The 17076-nt window shown below is 37.1% G+C and overlaps 1 protein-coding gene across 1 annotated transcript in view; it reads right to left on the bottom strand.

The window, feature by feature from the left end:
- Positions 1–17076, bottom strand: part of Rme-8 (receptor mediated endocytosis 8) — a 328909-nt gene that overhangs the window by 269701 nt on the left and 42132 nt on the right. Inside the window, exons 10-11 of the mRNA XM_089253740.1 lie at positions 6739–6830; positions 2443–2609 (exon numbers count right to left, since the gene is read on the bottom strand). Coding sequence (XP_089109866.1) covers positions 2443–2609; positions 6739–6830 — 259 coding nt within the window. The remainder of the gene's footprint in view (positions 1–2442; positions 2610–6738; positions 6831–17076) is intronic.

Below are 17076 nucleotides of genomic sequence, written 5' to 3'. Positions count from 1 at the left end.
GAGTGAAGTGTTATGATTGAATGATTTAACGTTGTAGGACTGTTGCTCTCTGTGGCGAGACTTTTTAGCGGGGAGATCGGCTCGCATTTGCGCCTTGAAGTTGGGAACCACAGAAAACCAACTTCAGCCGACCACCACTGTGGGGTTCGAACCCGGATCCTTGCATTGCGAGTCCGTCACTGTAACCACTCGACCACCACAGCGGCTTAAGAAGACACCAACGAATTGACGGCACCAATGGGTGCCGTCTTGAGAGGAAAATTTAACCACTAGTCATGCCGACCGAGTTTCCCACTTGGGTTGAATACCAAATGTTAACACTCGGTTGCTCAGCGGAAGAAGTACGTCTGTTCACTTGTAACGTGGCCTTGTTGGGGCTCGCCTGACCTATACCCCTTATGTAATGGAAGTGCATGTGTTATGTTTTATTCTTGAGTTTGTGTTATGTCAATCATATACTTTATGTTTATAATTATTTTTTGTCGACTAAACAAACTTTTGTTACTTACGGACGTTTTCGGTGCCGACGTGTCACGAACTGTTTTAGGAAGAAAAGAAACTAGTTGCCGAACTTGCAGCTTGGAACGCTGATGTCGATGGGGGCACATGTGCGTTACTCCTCATTTGCATGCTTAGTGATTTGAGAGCTATATATAATCACGTCCGTGCTTCAAATCGGTCTTCAGTCTCGTGTAGCGCTAAATCAGAACAACTCGGCTGGTCCGATGTTCCCGTTATGCAAGTTCCTGTCAGTTGCTCTCCAAAATGCCGTTCAGGGATGTCTGGTGTCCGTTCTCGATCTTAATGCCTTCGTAGATCTTGCCGACTGCGACCTAGCATTGGCTGGCATGGTCAATAGCAGTGATCTGATAGTTTCCTCATATGATGCTGCAATCTGATGCTACCCCTTCACCATGACCTCCACCATCAGACTCCACTGCTTGAATGCCGAAATCCACGTGTAGCACGGCCGATGTCCGCGATCTAATGACGCCTCTCCGTCAACGCCCTGGGTTCGTCGAGATATCTGTTAACTGGATTCCACCACTTGATCGCTGAATTCCTTGTGTGGTTCTACCGGTGTTCATGATCTAATATCGCCTCCTCAACGCCCTGGGTTCGTCATGATATCCATCATCTGACTTCTACTGCTTGATCGGTGAAGACCAAGTGTGGTTCTGTCGACGTCTGTGATCCGATTCCGCCGCCTCGTCGACGCCTTGGGTTCGTCGCCGAGCTCTATGTGTGACTCTACTGACATCTGTGGTCGAGCATCATTTCTTGAAGACCATAGCTGAGTGTCACTTCCGCCCTAGTCGCTTCACCATAAGTATACTTTGCGATTTTCCTACTAGTGAAGGGTTTGCCCTTGAATTGATGTCTTAACTAATGTGTTTTAATTTGTAATAATAGAAATAAATAGTTGTTCGAAACTTTTTTGTTCATTGACAGATAGAGACATATGTTGCACACTTCAAACGTGGTGGTCAGAATGAAGCTGTGAGCCTGCGTGAGATACTAATGCAGCGTCTTGATTGGACACTTGCGGAATAGTGCTATCCGATTGGTCAATTCGAATTTTCTTATAATTCCCGCTCAAAATGAATTTAAGCCACGGTGTGTTGCGATCGGGGTGTAGATTAATTATCGTTAACTAGTGTATTTCTGAAGGCCCGAATATATGTGCCTTCGTAGAAATCTAAATCAACTGTGGACTTGACTTTGTGAAAAACTCTCGCTCCTTGAAATTTGAATCTATGGCCTTCTTGCCAACAGTGAGCAGCGATGGTCAATTTTTCACATTCCTGATTCTTAACACAGCGAGCGTGCTAATTTAATCTTGCTTTAATGGGTCTCCTTGTCTGTCCTATATAACCAAGAGAGCAATCACTACATGGAATGTAATAAATGCCCCATTGTTTATTCTGCAGTATAGCATCTTTGGGGGGCATGAAACCAAAGTTTTTAGTGGGCACATCTATGGTTGTTAGATTAAACATTTTTTTTTTTTTTTTATACTAAAGATTTTGGGCAGCTAGAAGAAAAACCAAACAATTTTACCAAAGAAAATTTATATAAATTTTTTGGTAACACAAGTGATACCATTTTATATTATCAACAAGACATTATTTTATAAAAATAAAAAGTTCCAAATTGAAATGAACAGTTTAAAATTCATAGGTTTTTTTTGCTAAACATCTGCAAAAACCAGCAATTCCATTTAAATCTCCTCCAAGCTTGAGGCGTTAATTATATTCAGGTTTAAAAAGAGAAATTCTGCCATACAATCACCAATCTCTTCATGGAGCACCAAAAAACCTTTGGCAGAAAACAGATTAGGAACCTCTGCTTTCAATTTTAACTGAAAAAAAGCAAGAAGTCCCTCATTTATGTGGTTCAATAAATCTTACCTAAAAGAGAAGAACTTCATGTGCAACCAACCTGGTGGAAATTGAAAAAATTTCAAATGACTAGATTCAATGTCTTCATCTACCGGGATACTAAATGGTCCAATTCTTTGCCCACGATTTGTGTGTTTCATTTTTACGTGAACTCCACTGTTTCCAGAAGCTCGAACGCCATCAACCAATGATGCGAGTAAAGCATCTCTGTAAAATACCAAGTTAAATTAAAATTAGAGGAAATTGTCATACAACTACACTGAGTTATTTTGTATCTTTCTACAACTTGTGAGTTGATGCGTTATACAGTTAAATCTTGTTTTAATGAATAAGTTGTAGCTAAAATTTCGGTGTAACAAAAACATTTCAATAATGCCCAAATAAATTTATGCAGGCAGAACGTATTGTGATTTCCAATATTACGAGATAAAAATATGTTACAACGAATGTGAAAACAAATTCCTGAAAATCAACAAAAAAAGTAGATTATAAAAAAGTAGATCTCATAGAAACAGTTTCAGAGGATTTTACTTGCTGAACTATCAAAAAAGAAGGGTTGTTCTTCTATGGCTTATGGGAATGAAGGAATAAATCTTAAGGGACCATTCAAGTATTATGTCTACAGCCATTTTTGACCCCTTTCACAGTATATATATAAGCTCAGCCCTTCCCACCTCCTACCGCATATTGGGATTAGAGGCATATGTCAAAGGGGAGGGCCAGTGGCGTAGCCAGGTTTTTGTCAGTGGGGGAGCGAAATATAATAAGGCACCTTATTCTGCTCCTCATTTAGGCACAATTAAAAAAAATTAAGTATACAGAGAAACTTGTTAAAATTTCAATAAAAACTTCATTTGTTTACGTTTTGTTTTCGTGTTTATTTTTCACACAACTTTTTTAACTGAAAATAAAATAGTTTGGTGTAAACTACACAAGATACACTGCTCAAAACAATTAGGGGAGCACATGGTTTTAACAAAATTACGCAAAGATGTATACCGATAAGTAACATAAAATGAATCATCCATAATTTAAAGCCTGGCAGGAAACGGAAGAAGAAAACTTCATATGCAAATCAAAGTTAATGATGTCAAAAACCAGAAAAAGGAGATAAGGGCAGAAATCGGGATGTTGCAGAAACGTCTGTTTTACTGCCGTAACTGTGAAATTCGATTGCGCAGTATTTTTTTTCGAGACAAGGTGACTTGAGGATGTCTCAACAACGTGATTTACCGGAATCCATGGCATGGTGTGTTATAGGCAGACTGGAATCTGGGCAAACACAACGTAGTGTCGCGGACGCTGTTGGAGTCGCCAGAAGTGTTGTTGCAAGGCTGTGGAATCGATTCCAAGAAACAGGAAATTTTAGACGTCGACCAGGGCAAGGTCGGCCACGCGCCACTACAGCAACTGATGACCGGTATATAAGGTTAACAGCCCGTCGAAACAGAACAGAGAATGCTACGCAGCTGCAAAGACGGTTGCTCTTGGCAACAGGACGAAGGGTGTTCAGCCAAACAGTACGTAATCGGCTTCATGAGGGAGGGCTCTATGCATGTAGGCCAATGGTCTGCATTCCGTTGACCCCACGCCACCGTGCGATGGGCTACTGAACGGATGGGCTGCCACAATGGGAAAATCACAGAATGAGAAAAAGGTCACGGAAGTCCTGAAAAAGTCACAAAATTTGAGTGAAAGTCACTGATTTTTTTGATTCTCCAGAGATCTTTTTTTTTTCAATTTTTTCCTTAAAATCTAAGTTTTGGAGCTGCTGTGGCATTTAATATTTATTTCTTCTCTCTTAGGTTTTATTCATTCTTTTCTTGCCTCAGAGAAATGGATGGGTGAGTAGCCACAGAAAAGAACAATGCCAATATGTAGCCACCCTACATTGTGGCAGACATACGGGTGGGGCAAAAACGCTATTTAGACTTGATGAACAAAAAAGAACTTTTCTTTCTTTGCTTTTCCAGACCTTTCAACATCTAATATTCTCCCTAAAGCGGTGTTCTCAGGATCACACGATAATTCCTAGAGGAGGAGGGGGGACTGTAATAGACCACAGCAGTAGGGGGGGATTCTTGGGAACAATATTGGTTTTATGCAGAAAGAACATGATCTTCTCCCCACATCGTGGAGCAGGGCTGTTGGATCTTTGGCGGGTCCGCAAGCCAGAGGTTTCACTGAGGGGGGGGAGGGCTTCTGTAGAGGGGGGTTCTTTTTTGTTAATTTACTTGCATTCTCCCTTTTATTAAGACCCTCTATTTTATTAACCCAAACCCCCATTTTGTGGTCGCTACTCACAGTTTGGAAACAACTGATGTAAGAAAACAGTCCAGCATGGCTCATTTTGTCGAATGCAGGGCTTTCACTTGTCCTACTTTTCCTACTTTTTGGTAAAATGTTCCAACAAAATCTGTATGATTGATTATAATTGAGAAGGGAATCATGGACATAATGCCAAATAATACAAATGTACACTGCTCAAAACAATTAGGGGAGCACATGGTTTTAACAAAATTACGCAAAGATGTATACCGATAAGAAACATAAAATGAATCATCCATAATTTAAAGCCTAGCAGGAAACGGAAGAAGAAAACTTCATATGCAAATCAAAGTTCATGACGTCAAAAACCAGGTACTATCTTGTTAACCGTGTGAGGAAAAATCGAAACAAAGAAATAAGAAAAATAATTTCTATTATACGTGAAATTGCCACAGAATTTCAGCTCACAAGTAAATACAAAATTTCATTATTTAAATTAATATCATTTTGAAATGACAATAAAATGGTAAAAATTTGATAATTTTTTAGTATAATTTCATGTTTCATTTGGAAAAAAAAATTCACAATAAAAAATGTCTAGTTTTTTCTCTATAAATGTGCCTTTCAGTACCTATATATATTGGATTTTATATTTTTATTGTTTATCAGTTAAAATATTGTCACGCAGAATTTAAAGTAGTTTCATGAGATGAAACGACAAAAGCTGGTCCCGAGAGGCAAAAAATAAACTATAGGCAAAACTAGAGACAAACAACACATGAATGGTTTGTTTCAGGGAATGATTTTCCCCGAATACTCCCACACACAGATGTGCGTGTACGTGACCTAGATTACAGACATTCCAAGCAAGGGGGAAAATCAGGGACCATCCCTATGGAACACGTGCTTGTTTAGGTACATGTGAAAGTAGACAGTATTTTGAAATTTTCTGGATGTTCTTGTCCAGGGCCGTCTTAAGAGCATCATGCCCCCCCCCCCCCCAGCCATGTTTTTTTTTTCTGAGACCCTACTTGGCAAATTCATTTGGTTATTCCTGAAATTTTTTACCAGATCTAATTTTCGTGATGCTCCATCTTCTTGTGAAATCCCCCCGGGAGGAGTGCCCGGGTGGGCCCATGTGTTTACCACAGACCAGTCATCTGGGGGGATCAGGGGGCTCTTGCCCCCCCCCCTCGGCTTTCAAAAATACACTAGAAATAGTATATATATATATATACATACAGTGAGTATATGTTCTTTGCCCCCACCCCCAAAAAAAGTTGAAATGACAGTCCTGGTTTACCATCTCATTCAGTGGCGTAAGAGCCAGTGGTGCTCAAGCACCTACGATAATTTGTGACATGGATCCGAGCACCCCAGAATTGATTCACAAATTAAACTTTCCGACATAAAACTAAAAACGATCACCCACAGTTTCGATAAAATTCTGACGCCCCTAATTTCATTATAATTTCAAAATAATATCAATTTAAATAAAGAAATTGTGTATTTACCTGTGAAATGAAATTCTGTCGAAATTTCATTATATTCTTTCAACTGATAATTTATACATATACTCTGGATTCCTTTTCAATACGAGTCCAAACTCGCATGACGAAAATATGAAGGAATGCTAAAGGCAGTTTCTAGTTTCTTCAACAAAAGTTGGCGACGACTAGCATGCCAGTCGCCAAGTGACTGAGTCGCGTTTGATATACATTTTGTCGCCAAAACGCTAATTTCCTCGTGTGAGGGCATCTAGAGCGATATACGTACTGGTCTTCAGGAAACAGTTTCTTTTATAAGTTGACAAACTTTAGTTTCCCTGTGTGAGGAGGGCCTTATACTTTTTCAGGGTATGCTATGTCCACTACAGATTTCAGTTGGATGAAATACTGAGGTTTACTATAGAAAGTATATATTTCATTCCCAGATTTTTTTTGTTTCACAGTTTTTGTTGGTTTTTAACACTAATGTATATATCCAATCAACTTCTAAACCATGTAAATGTTGAAGTCTGATTGTTCATTATAGTACTTGTAAAGAATTTATAATTAATTTAATATACCTTTCTGTTGAAGTATATTTTTTGACATGGGCTCTGATATCTTCTATTTCAAATACTTGAGGATTTTCAGTACATCTAACTATGGCAAATATCTGGAAAAAATTTTAAATAATTAATGCCAAAAGAAGTTTAAGTTCAACAATTTGAAAATCTCAAAAACTGTGAAAGGATAAATAATCGCATGTTACAGTAATATTTAATAGTTGAGATATATATTTGACATGCATATTTTTTATGGACATCTTTTTTCAGCCACTTCAATGGGCATTTTATATGTTCTGGCCTTTGCATTTTATATAAAAAGATAAATTTGTATCCTTCACACCATCGATGTACAAACTTTTGCTCATGGGCTCTAATCTGGCCCATTCAAGAATTTCATCCGGCTTGTGAAGCTATTTCAAGAAATATATTATTGTTTCAAAATAAATTTTATGATGAGCTTAACACTAGAAAGAAAGGCAGGGTTCTGTGTGACCTTTTAGCATTTTCCAGCAATTGTTGAACATTTGAATATTTTAGAGCATGGTACAATATTTTTTAAGACAGAACAGAGAAATTTGAAACAATTGATTGATCAATCTTTTCATTACTATTTAGTTTTTAAAGCATTCTGTGCATACAACCTCTCTTAATGTACATCAGTGTAAAGAGAACTAAGGATTTGTATTTTCTATATTCCCGATAAGATTTCAGTGTTACGCTGCTTCCAGGTTTTGAACAGAATCAACCAGTGAGATCTTGCTTTATTTTGTTTTAACAGCTGCAAGCACCTGATGATATTTTTGAAAGGTTTAAACCAAACTAGCCAATTTTGGTATGGAAAAATTCAAATAATTCTTATCATATAAAATCAGTATATGTAAACAATGAGTTTTTCATAAAATATTTTGTGAACCCTTGACATCCTATTGATGAGGAAGGGTCCTGGGACATTTCATACATTTCTATCACAAGCAGTTGCAACCAATATATAGGATATTATTGATTTCTCTGATATTTATGCATATCGGTACCACTAGATATATAATTTCATTCCAATTCACACATCTACCACCTATGTTGTTGCTTAGTTCACTAATGTTTTGCCTGGGGTAGTTTTACACTGCTACTGGATTTTTCTCACGCAATCATTGCCAACTTCTGAAAAATTTTCTCTTTAATGAAGTTGCATCTTTTTGCCATTTCTATAGCAATCATAAGCACATGGATATCTCTACTTGGCAGAACAAACAATTTATCACACAAAATGACAAAAATACTTGACAGCAAAAGCTGAGACCAATGCTGATCGACATAGGAAGATATGATTGATAACAGAAAAAAGTCTCATGAATGAGGATTACGTCGTGTTAGATGCACAAAGAGACTATCAGAAGAATTTTTATCTTGCGAAATCAATTTTGACTGACAATGTTTGCAGTATTATACTGTGAATGTGTTCTTAAATATATTGGAGGGTCAGTATGAACCCTTTCTATCTTTTCAGGTATTTTTCTTAGCAGTTTGTATCTCCGTTGCTAATAAAGACAGCTTTGGTATATAAGGATATAGTAATTCAGGAAAAGTCCCAAACATTTTAAGCATTTGGTTCATTCTTATCATTCTTACTTGATATGGAAGCAGAAAAAGCGCACAGAGTCACACAGATCCTGTCCGTCTTTCTAGTGTTAAACATAATATGCATACAAAATAAATATATTAGTAAGATTAGTGAAATGGTAATTATGCAGAGGTAGCTCAGCACCAATATGTCAAAATAATTTTTTTTACAATTTTTAATTAATATTTGGTCTGAAGTGATATAGCTTCATAGCTTTTATACGGAGTGTATAAGTAATTGTGGATGAAATATGACGTGCAAACCCAAAGGTGAACCCTCTCCCCGATTTACAAAAAAATCAATAAATATGCTTGGATGCTCATAATATTTATATATCTATGTATATTTTGTTTTGAAAAATATAATAATTTATTGAAAAAATAGAGAAAAATAAATACAGAGAGTATAGGCCTATATACACAATATTCTACTCAAGAGATTTCTTGATTCATGCAGAGTATACAACATATATATATAAATTTTCTTCTGTGGTATGAAACACTTTCATAGTAGTTATCAAATACTAAAACACAATATACAAATAAACAGAAATATTATAAAGGCCTTGTTGTGACAACACTGCATACTGGAAACCGAGAAATATTTTATTAAAATAAAAATATTAATATTTTTTTGAAAATTCATTTTCATTTTGCAGGTTATTAATATATAATGAAACCAGATATATGAATTACTTTTGGTTAATTTCATTTAAGGTTATACATAATTATATTGAAAACCTCAACAAAGACGCTCATTGGATGGACATTGCCCGATTTCAAACTAAGTAGGATTTTTTATGAATTAACATTGGACTTTAATATATATGTAATATTTCAATATTAAATCTATAGTTTGATTAGATATGTAGAGGTGTGAAAAGAAATAATATTTGTAGTTTTTTCTCAAGAGGAACATTCAAGATAGATTCATAATCCCTAAACAAGCATTCTGAATAAGTACAACCAAGCAAAATAAAATGCATGAATAAATTGAGGAGATTTATTTTTCAAGCAATATAAACAAACATTCATGTATTTTACTTTGCTACTAACTGCAGCTACACGAGTTCCATTTTAGTTCATAGTAACTCCTATAAACATTTAAACTCATCAGTTTCTAACACAATCAGGCAAAAACATTGGTCACCAGAACATCCCAATTCATGGCACCAAATTATAAGTGTTTCAATATTTTCATTATCTATTGAACACTTTTCTTTATATTTTACTCCATTCTACTATTTACTCAATTGACTAGCTCCTAATTTTTTGATTTGATAATCTGAAAATTACTCGGCAATGATTTGCCCATATAGCATTTAAACCGATCGAGATCTCCTTGGGGGTTAAATTTTCAGAAATCCCATCTTATAATAGGTATCTACACTATAAAGTATAACAGACTAAATTTCAAACTTACTGGATGATAATTGGACACCACTTCTCTACTACCATTCTTAAATATCGGAACAACATTAGCCAGTTTCCAATCCCTTTGGACAATACCCTCAGCAAGACTACTTCTGTATATCTGTGCGACTGGCCCCAACAATTCATTAGCACATTCCCTGAGGACCCTGGGATAGATATCATCTGGTCCTGGAGCTTTGCTTGCAAATACATTTCTTAGAAGATTTAGGACCTCCACGTCTTCTACTTGAATATCATTGAGGGTTTTATTACCCCATGCAATACCCGTATATCGAATATCATTATCTCCATTAAAAACCGATGTGAAAAAGTCATTGAAAGCGCTAAAAAGCATTCTCTTGTTCAGCTTCAACTTTTGATAATTAACACCTTCTTTATAACTTTCTCGAATGATTCAAACTAAAATTCATTTCTAGTACAGTAATTTAATACATAACATTACTTTGACAATAAAGTAGGCAAGATTGTGATTCACCAATCGGCACACAAGATTAGACGTTAGTTGACAGGAAGACGACACACCAGACATACTAGTGAGATCTCATCACGTGAAGAAGTGGACAATTGCTATTTGTTGCAAGAAGCCGTATCACGATAACATCAACTACCTTATCACCTTGTGAACTTAACGTAGATATCTATTAACTATACGTGAGAATTCATCACCGACCAGCCAGAGTAGAAGAAACACAACACTCGAAAATATTAGTCGAACACTCATGTCATTGGATGGATTTGCATATTGAGATGTATTATCAGAACAGTATTATTTTTTCTATGGGTGGCAACAGGCTCAACAAAGTGGAGGAAGTTGATCAGGCTTCTCCCATTGTTTACAAGGCCATGGCAGTTTGAGATTGTGGAATTGTGATGATGGGACGGAAGCCAAAAACTGGTACACCTGCCTAATATCGTGTAGGGCCCACGCGAGCATGCAGAAGTGCCGCAACACGACGTGGCATGGACTCGACTAATGTCTGAAGTAGTGCTGGAGGTAATTGACACCATGAATCCTGCAGGGCTGTCCATAAATACGTAGGAATAAGATCTCTTCTGAACAGCACGTTGCAAGACATCCCAGATATGTTCAATAATGTTCATGTCTGGGGATTTTGGTGACCAGCGGAAGTGTGTAAAGTCAGAAGAGTGTTCCTGGAGCCACTTTGTAGCAATTCTGGATGTGTGGGGTGTCGAATTGTCCTGCTGAAATTGTCCAAGTCCGTCGGAATGCACAATGGACATGAATGGGTGCAAGTGATCAGACAGGATGCTTACGTACCTGTCACCTGTCAGAGTCGTATCTAGACGTATCAGGGGTCCCATATCACGCCAACTGCACACGCCCCATACCATCACAGAGCCTCCACCAGCTTGAACAGTCCCCTGTTGACATGTAGGGTCCATGGATTCATGAGGTTGCCTCCATACCCGTACACGTCCATCAGCTCGAAGCAATTGGAACCGAGACTCGTCAGACCAGGCAACGTGTTTCCAGTCCTCAACAGTCCAATGTTAGTGTTGTCTGGCCCAGGTGAGGCGTAAAGCTTTGTGTCGTGCAGTCATCAAGGGTACACGAGTGAGCCTTCGGCTCTGAAAGCCCATATCGATGATGTTTCGTTGAATGGTTCGCACGCTGACACTTGTTGATGGCTCAGCACTGAAATCTGCAGCAATTTGCGGAAGGGTTGCACGTCTGTCACGTTTAATGATTCTCGTCAGTCGTCCCGTTCTTGCATGATCTTTTTCCGGCCGCAGCGACGTCGTAGATTTAATTTTTCACCGGATTCCCGATATTCACGGTACACTCGTGAAATAGTCGTACGTGAAAATCCGAATTTTATCGCTACCTCGGAGATGCTATGTCCCATCTCTCGTGCGCCAACTATAACACCACGTTCAAACTCACTTAAATCTCGATAACCTGCCATTGTAGCAGCAGTAACCGATATAACAACTATGCCGGACACGTGTTGTGTTATCTAGGCGTTGACGACCGCAGCGCCGTACTCTGATTGGTTCCATATCTCTTTATTTGCATACGCATGCCTGTAAAAGTTTTTTTGGCTCTTCAGTTTATATATCATTACAGGGAAAATATCACCAAATAAACATTATATAAACAAAAATCCTGTGACTTGAACAGGTCTTCTCCCGGGGGCCACTCTGTGTTAAGGTTAATAGAAAAGGTTAATGGAACATAAAGCCCTAGGGGGCGATATGTTACACTGGCTAAACCCTAGACCCCCACTTCATAAACCCCTTCCTTATGTTTTTGTCATATCAGAGTTCCTTCAGCACCTACAATGAAACTTTCCAGAACAAGCTCCATGGACAGGCCCGAGCAAGTTGAAAACGTGTCCTGTGAATGGAAAACTACTGATTGATATTAAGCCGTGTGCGCAACAGCTGAACTGCATTGCAAAGCGCTGTGACACATCGCAATAGTGGGCTCAAAATAGCAAAAGAGCAGAATGACGTTGAACGAAATGAGAAGTAAGTGATCAAGCAGTTTATTTGATCGGTGCACTGAACGGCAGTTTGCCGTCGGAATCAATGCACATCGCCAGACAGGGATGTGTATCAGAAGAAAACGCCATCCAAATAGAATGTGCACGAATGAGAGCCCATTTCTTTACTGATTGCATTCCCATGAGCAGACAACACATATCACTGCAGGTAAAATAAAAAAATTAAAAGTTTCTTATATACGAGAGCTAAAACCGTCGTGAATGGTACAAACATAGTCCAACCAGTTTTCCAATTCTGACAGTCAATGCCCCATTCACCCTTGCAGGGGAGCTGACAGGGTTCCAGCCCGGGGACCTGAATAATTTTTTCACACTATCAATTTGCTACAGGGGGCCTGTAAAAACCCAGATTTTTCACGGCCGAAGATCTCAGCTTACGGGCCCTACTGCAGGATGTTGTTCTCAATCTTTGGAATCAAACGGCATGTTTAATTCTTTTTTATTGATTGGAAGGCTTGGCCATACACACGATAGATGTTAAATAAATGGGGAAAAATGAAATAATAAACTACTCAACACGGTTGGACTGATGTCAGGGCCCAGCGGTTGAGAAACAATGCACTAGACTGGGGCTACCTTCGTGATGTTCATTTTTTCCTCTTACTCCAGTAATAGAGAATAAATCACAACGGCCCTGACTAGATCAACCCAGGGCCCTTCCGAATGACGGATTTTACATATTACTTTTCCTATTTACATTTTTCGAAGTTTGATATTAGACGCTTGTTATTTGCTCTATTGTCATACTCTGTTGTTGGTCAAAGATTGCAAGCTTGTTGCCATATTCCAATGGTTCTCTTTTGTCAGCTGCCTCCTTTGCATAATTCATGGTTCATCAGCAGCTCCCCAAAAAGTTTGGCAGATATTTCCCATATAAAAGAACCACTTCAAAGCATAAATAGGCACACAAATCAATATTTTCAGCTTGCCATGATGCTCCTAGGAGCTGTGACGTACACTTTTAGAAACACTGTGGTATTCCTAATAAATTTGGCCTAAATATTGCAAATTGAGTCAAATGTATGTCTTCTCTTGAACTCTCTTTCTGTCACAAGCATATACTGTAAGATTTTTTTGTTCGCTACAGCTAGTCTGTAAAGATCGACACCTGGCCCCCACAAGGATGGGACTGAAAAGGCTGCAACCCTGAGGCCCTGGACAACCACCATTGTTTGTTTTTTCATGTATTAAATTCACTACAGAGCACCACACCCCGTGAAACTTTGGCTTGCCAGCCCGCCAAAGATCCAACGGCCCTGCCCCACGATGTGTGGGGGAAAGGTCATGTTCTTTCTATGGAAAACCAATACTGTTCCCAAGAGGACTCCCTACTGCAATGGTCTAGTACAGTCAAACCCCCACACTAGAAATTACTACATGATCTTGAGAACACTGCTTTAGGGGAACATTACAGATGTTGAAAGTTCCAGACAAGCAAAGAAAGAAAAGTTCTTTTTTGTTCATCTAGGCTAAATAGCTTTTTTGCCCCACCCATATAATGTCTGCCTCCATGTAGGGTGACTACACATTGACATTGTTCTTTTCTGTAGCTACTCACCCATCCATCCCTCCAAGGCAAAAAAAAAAAAAAAATAGAAAAGAAACCAGAGAGAGAGAGAAGCAAAAATATTGAATGCCACAGCTTCTCCAAAGCCTAGATTTTAGAGAAAAATCCAAAAAAGAAACATCTCTGGAAAACTGTAAAAAAATCTGTGACCTTTACTCAAATTTTGTGACTTTTTAAGGACTTCGTCACTTTTCCATGATGGTAGACACTCTGATCACATTATGTCCTTGGATCACCCTTATTTTATTAACATATTTAGAAATAAATACTCTTATCACACGCAAAAAACTTATACATTTTTTTAAGACTGATTAATAAATAAATTGAAAAAATGAACAATTTTCGGAGCACAACATGCATGCATTTTACTTGACATGTTGCCACCAATTTTAATAATTTAACTGATAAGCTGATACTTTCTAATCAGTTACAACTTCACCATATATTGTTAGACATGCAAAAACAGTTTTTATTTAATGCTATTTTGACTCAAACATTTAATTATTTTAACTGATAATACAATAAATTTATCTTGCCTTGTCTTTTAACTTTCTTTTGATTTATAGAGAAAATTCAAGTTTTACCTCAAAAATAACATGTGATAAGAGACTAAAAACTTGAAAATATATTTTGTGCTAGTAGGATCTCAAAAACTCTTAGTTCAAACTATGAAAAATACATTGTTACTGGTTTATCTAACACAATCTTATCTTTGGTTTTGTCAGAATATAAATTCATTTTTCATTCCAAGATTTGTGGTTTTTTGAGGTACAGGAAACATCTGAAATCTGTAAGCTACAGTACACAAATCGCTCACTTCAAGTAAAGCAACCTCTTCTATCCTGTGTATAAATCAAGTACAGAAAATACAGGAAGAATTTTTTTTTCTATATTTCTCCTCTGCATTGTGAAATGTACATTTCTTGTTCATAAGATACATAATTAAAATTACTATTATGTATCTAAGCAGAAACCTTAACATAAGACTTCAGCATTTTTTTTTCCAGAATTAGTTACCAAATCTACTTTGGTTATGAGTGATGCATTTAATTATACCTATGTTGAGTAACTAATGTAAATTTATTTAATGTCTTCTGATTTTACTAAAAATTTATTATATTAGTCACATTACGATGACATACATGAAAAATAGTGGCAAAAATAATAAAATTTGACTGCTGAGAATCAAAGTGAATATGTCTTATAAATTTAAGTAACTGCTTTCAACTTTAATTCAATGTATGACTTTTGACTGAATTTTCAAATTGAAAACTCTAAATAAAAATTGATTTTAATTTGCATACAGAGTCAAACCTGCTACAACAAATTTCAAGAGACTAAACATTTAGTTCATTATATCTGATCTGCATAATAAAATATGGAAGATGACAAAATCATAAAAATAATTAGCTTAGTCACATCTACCACAAAAGACTACTAATAGTTACAAATTAAAAAAGAATATTATTACAAAACCTAATTGAATTGTAATTAATTATGTGCATTAGGTTACTTCTTAGTCCTGACAAATGATAATGCATTCTTGCTCTCTACCAAAATTGTATCATTCAACTGATTGGTGATTCTAATTTATTTGAATAACAATCTATTTGAATAAAGTTCTGAGTGTTGTTAGAAACAACTTGAAAAATACTGTATTTCTCAAAGAAAGGACATTTCAAAATGGCTCTGGTCATTATCTCTACCCTTTCCCTGTACAAAGCTAGATGCTAGAATTCAATTTACATACTTCTTAGAATCAAAAGTCTGCCTTAGTATATACTGGTGTCTAAAAAAAAAAAATGAGTACAAATGTTAGGTGCAGATAACATCTAAAGGCAGTGTTTTTCAGCCTATGGTCCACCGCCCTATCCACAAGTTCTTTCCGGGCGTCTCTGGGATCATATTAATTTACTACCGTTGCATGAAATTGTAGTTTTATCAATTTTTTACGATATGCAAAATTTAAATATGCATTTTGGGTTTTTCGGGGGCGTCAAAATTTATCTACTGATGTTAAGGGGGGGGGGGGGAGTCTATGGATCATTGACAATCACCAATATGGTACATAGTGCACTAACGTTCACTACAGGGTGTCTGCAACATCAAAAAGGTTCGGAAACACTATCCAAGGGAATGAGTGCACAAAAACTTATAACCAGGAATGTCACCATAAGCCGGTATTGATTGATACTGTTGACAGCACTGTTGATTGATATGCTAAAGATAAATTTCAGTTTTTTTGTTTTCCTTATTTCTTTAAAACATTTAAAAAAATTCTCCAGAAAAAAAGTCAGGTTTTCTCTATCAGTGTCAAACTAAGGATGAACTACTGCCACTATAATTGCACATACACTTCATTAGAAATTTTTTTAGCAACATCTAACAGAGAATGTACAGAAAAGTTGAATTTTTTAACGGAAGTGGGAGTTATTTTTTCTCTTCTGAAGGGAGGGGGTGTATATCATTGCATACTAAATTTAAGGCGGCAAAGACATTGGTATTGTTCATTATATGAGTTTTATTTATACAGTAGAACTTTGGTTTACTAGCATAATCATTGCATGAACATGCTCATAATCCAATACATTTGTATATATATATATTATCAAAACAAACTTTCCAAATGATTTGATCCACAACCATCTCACTAACACCAGCCTTGTTGCTAATCAAAGATAAAATGCAGGTAGATTTATATAATTGCATTTCTGTCTCTTTTATTTTGAAGGCTGAAGTATTTTTTTAGAACAATCAACAAGAACAGGGGCTTCACATTGAAGCCCCTATTTGCATCAACACTCAACAAAAGGTAAGGCAGACATTCTTTCCATAGGCTTGGGCCATGAATGCCACTCCCATAGTCTGTGGCATCCTGTAGAATTAGCCCACAGGGTCTGGAAAGGAGTCAAAATCAAACAAGGGGCCCTCAAACTATTTGAAGGATTGCATTAATATGTCTACAATACATATATGTATTGGAATTGGTTTTTTATTGGAAAAATAAAAAGATATTGAAAAATGTTTGGGCCCGCCCTACTGAACTTATTAAATTGGCCCTTGGCTTTGCCGACAGTGAGTGAAAGAGAACTGACATCTTAGTCGTGATCACATGATACTTTTGTCGTAAATACGCCAAGTCTCTTGAGAGAAATGATGTCACTCTCCATTGTTTGTACAAAGTTTGGTGAGCTGGATACCGAGTAG

The sequence above is a fragment of the Pholcus phalangioides genome, unplaced genomic scaffold (assembly GCF_987345545.1).
Source record: "Pholcus phalangioides strain wild (caught in Gottingen) unplaced genomic scaffold, Ppha-v1.0 ptg000039l_1, whole genome shotgun sequence".
Classification (NCBI taxonomy): Eukaryota; Metazoa; Arthropoda; class Arachnida; order Araneae; family Pholcidae; genus Pholcus; species Pholcus phalangioides.
The sequence above is the reverse complement of the archived record's forward strand: the minus strand, read 5'-3'. Positions and strand labels throughout refer to the sequence as shown.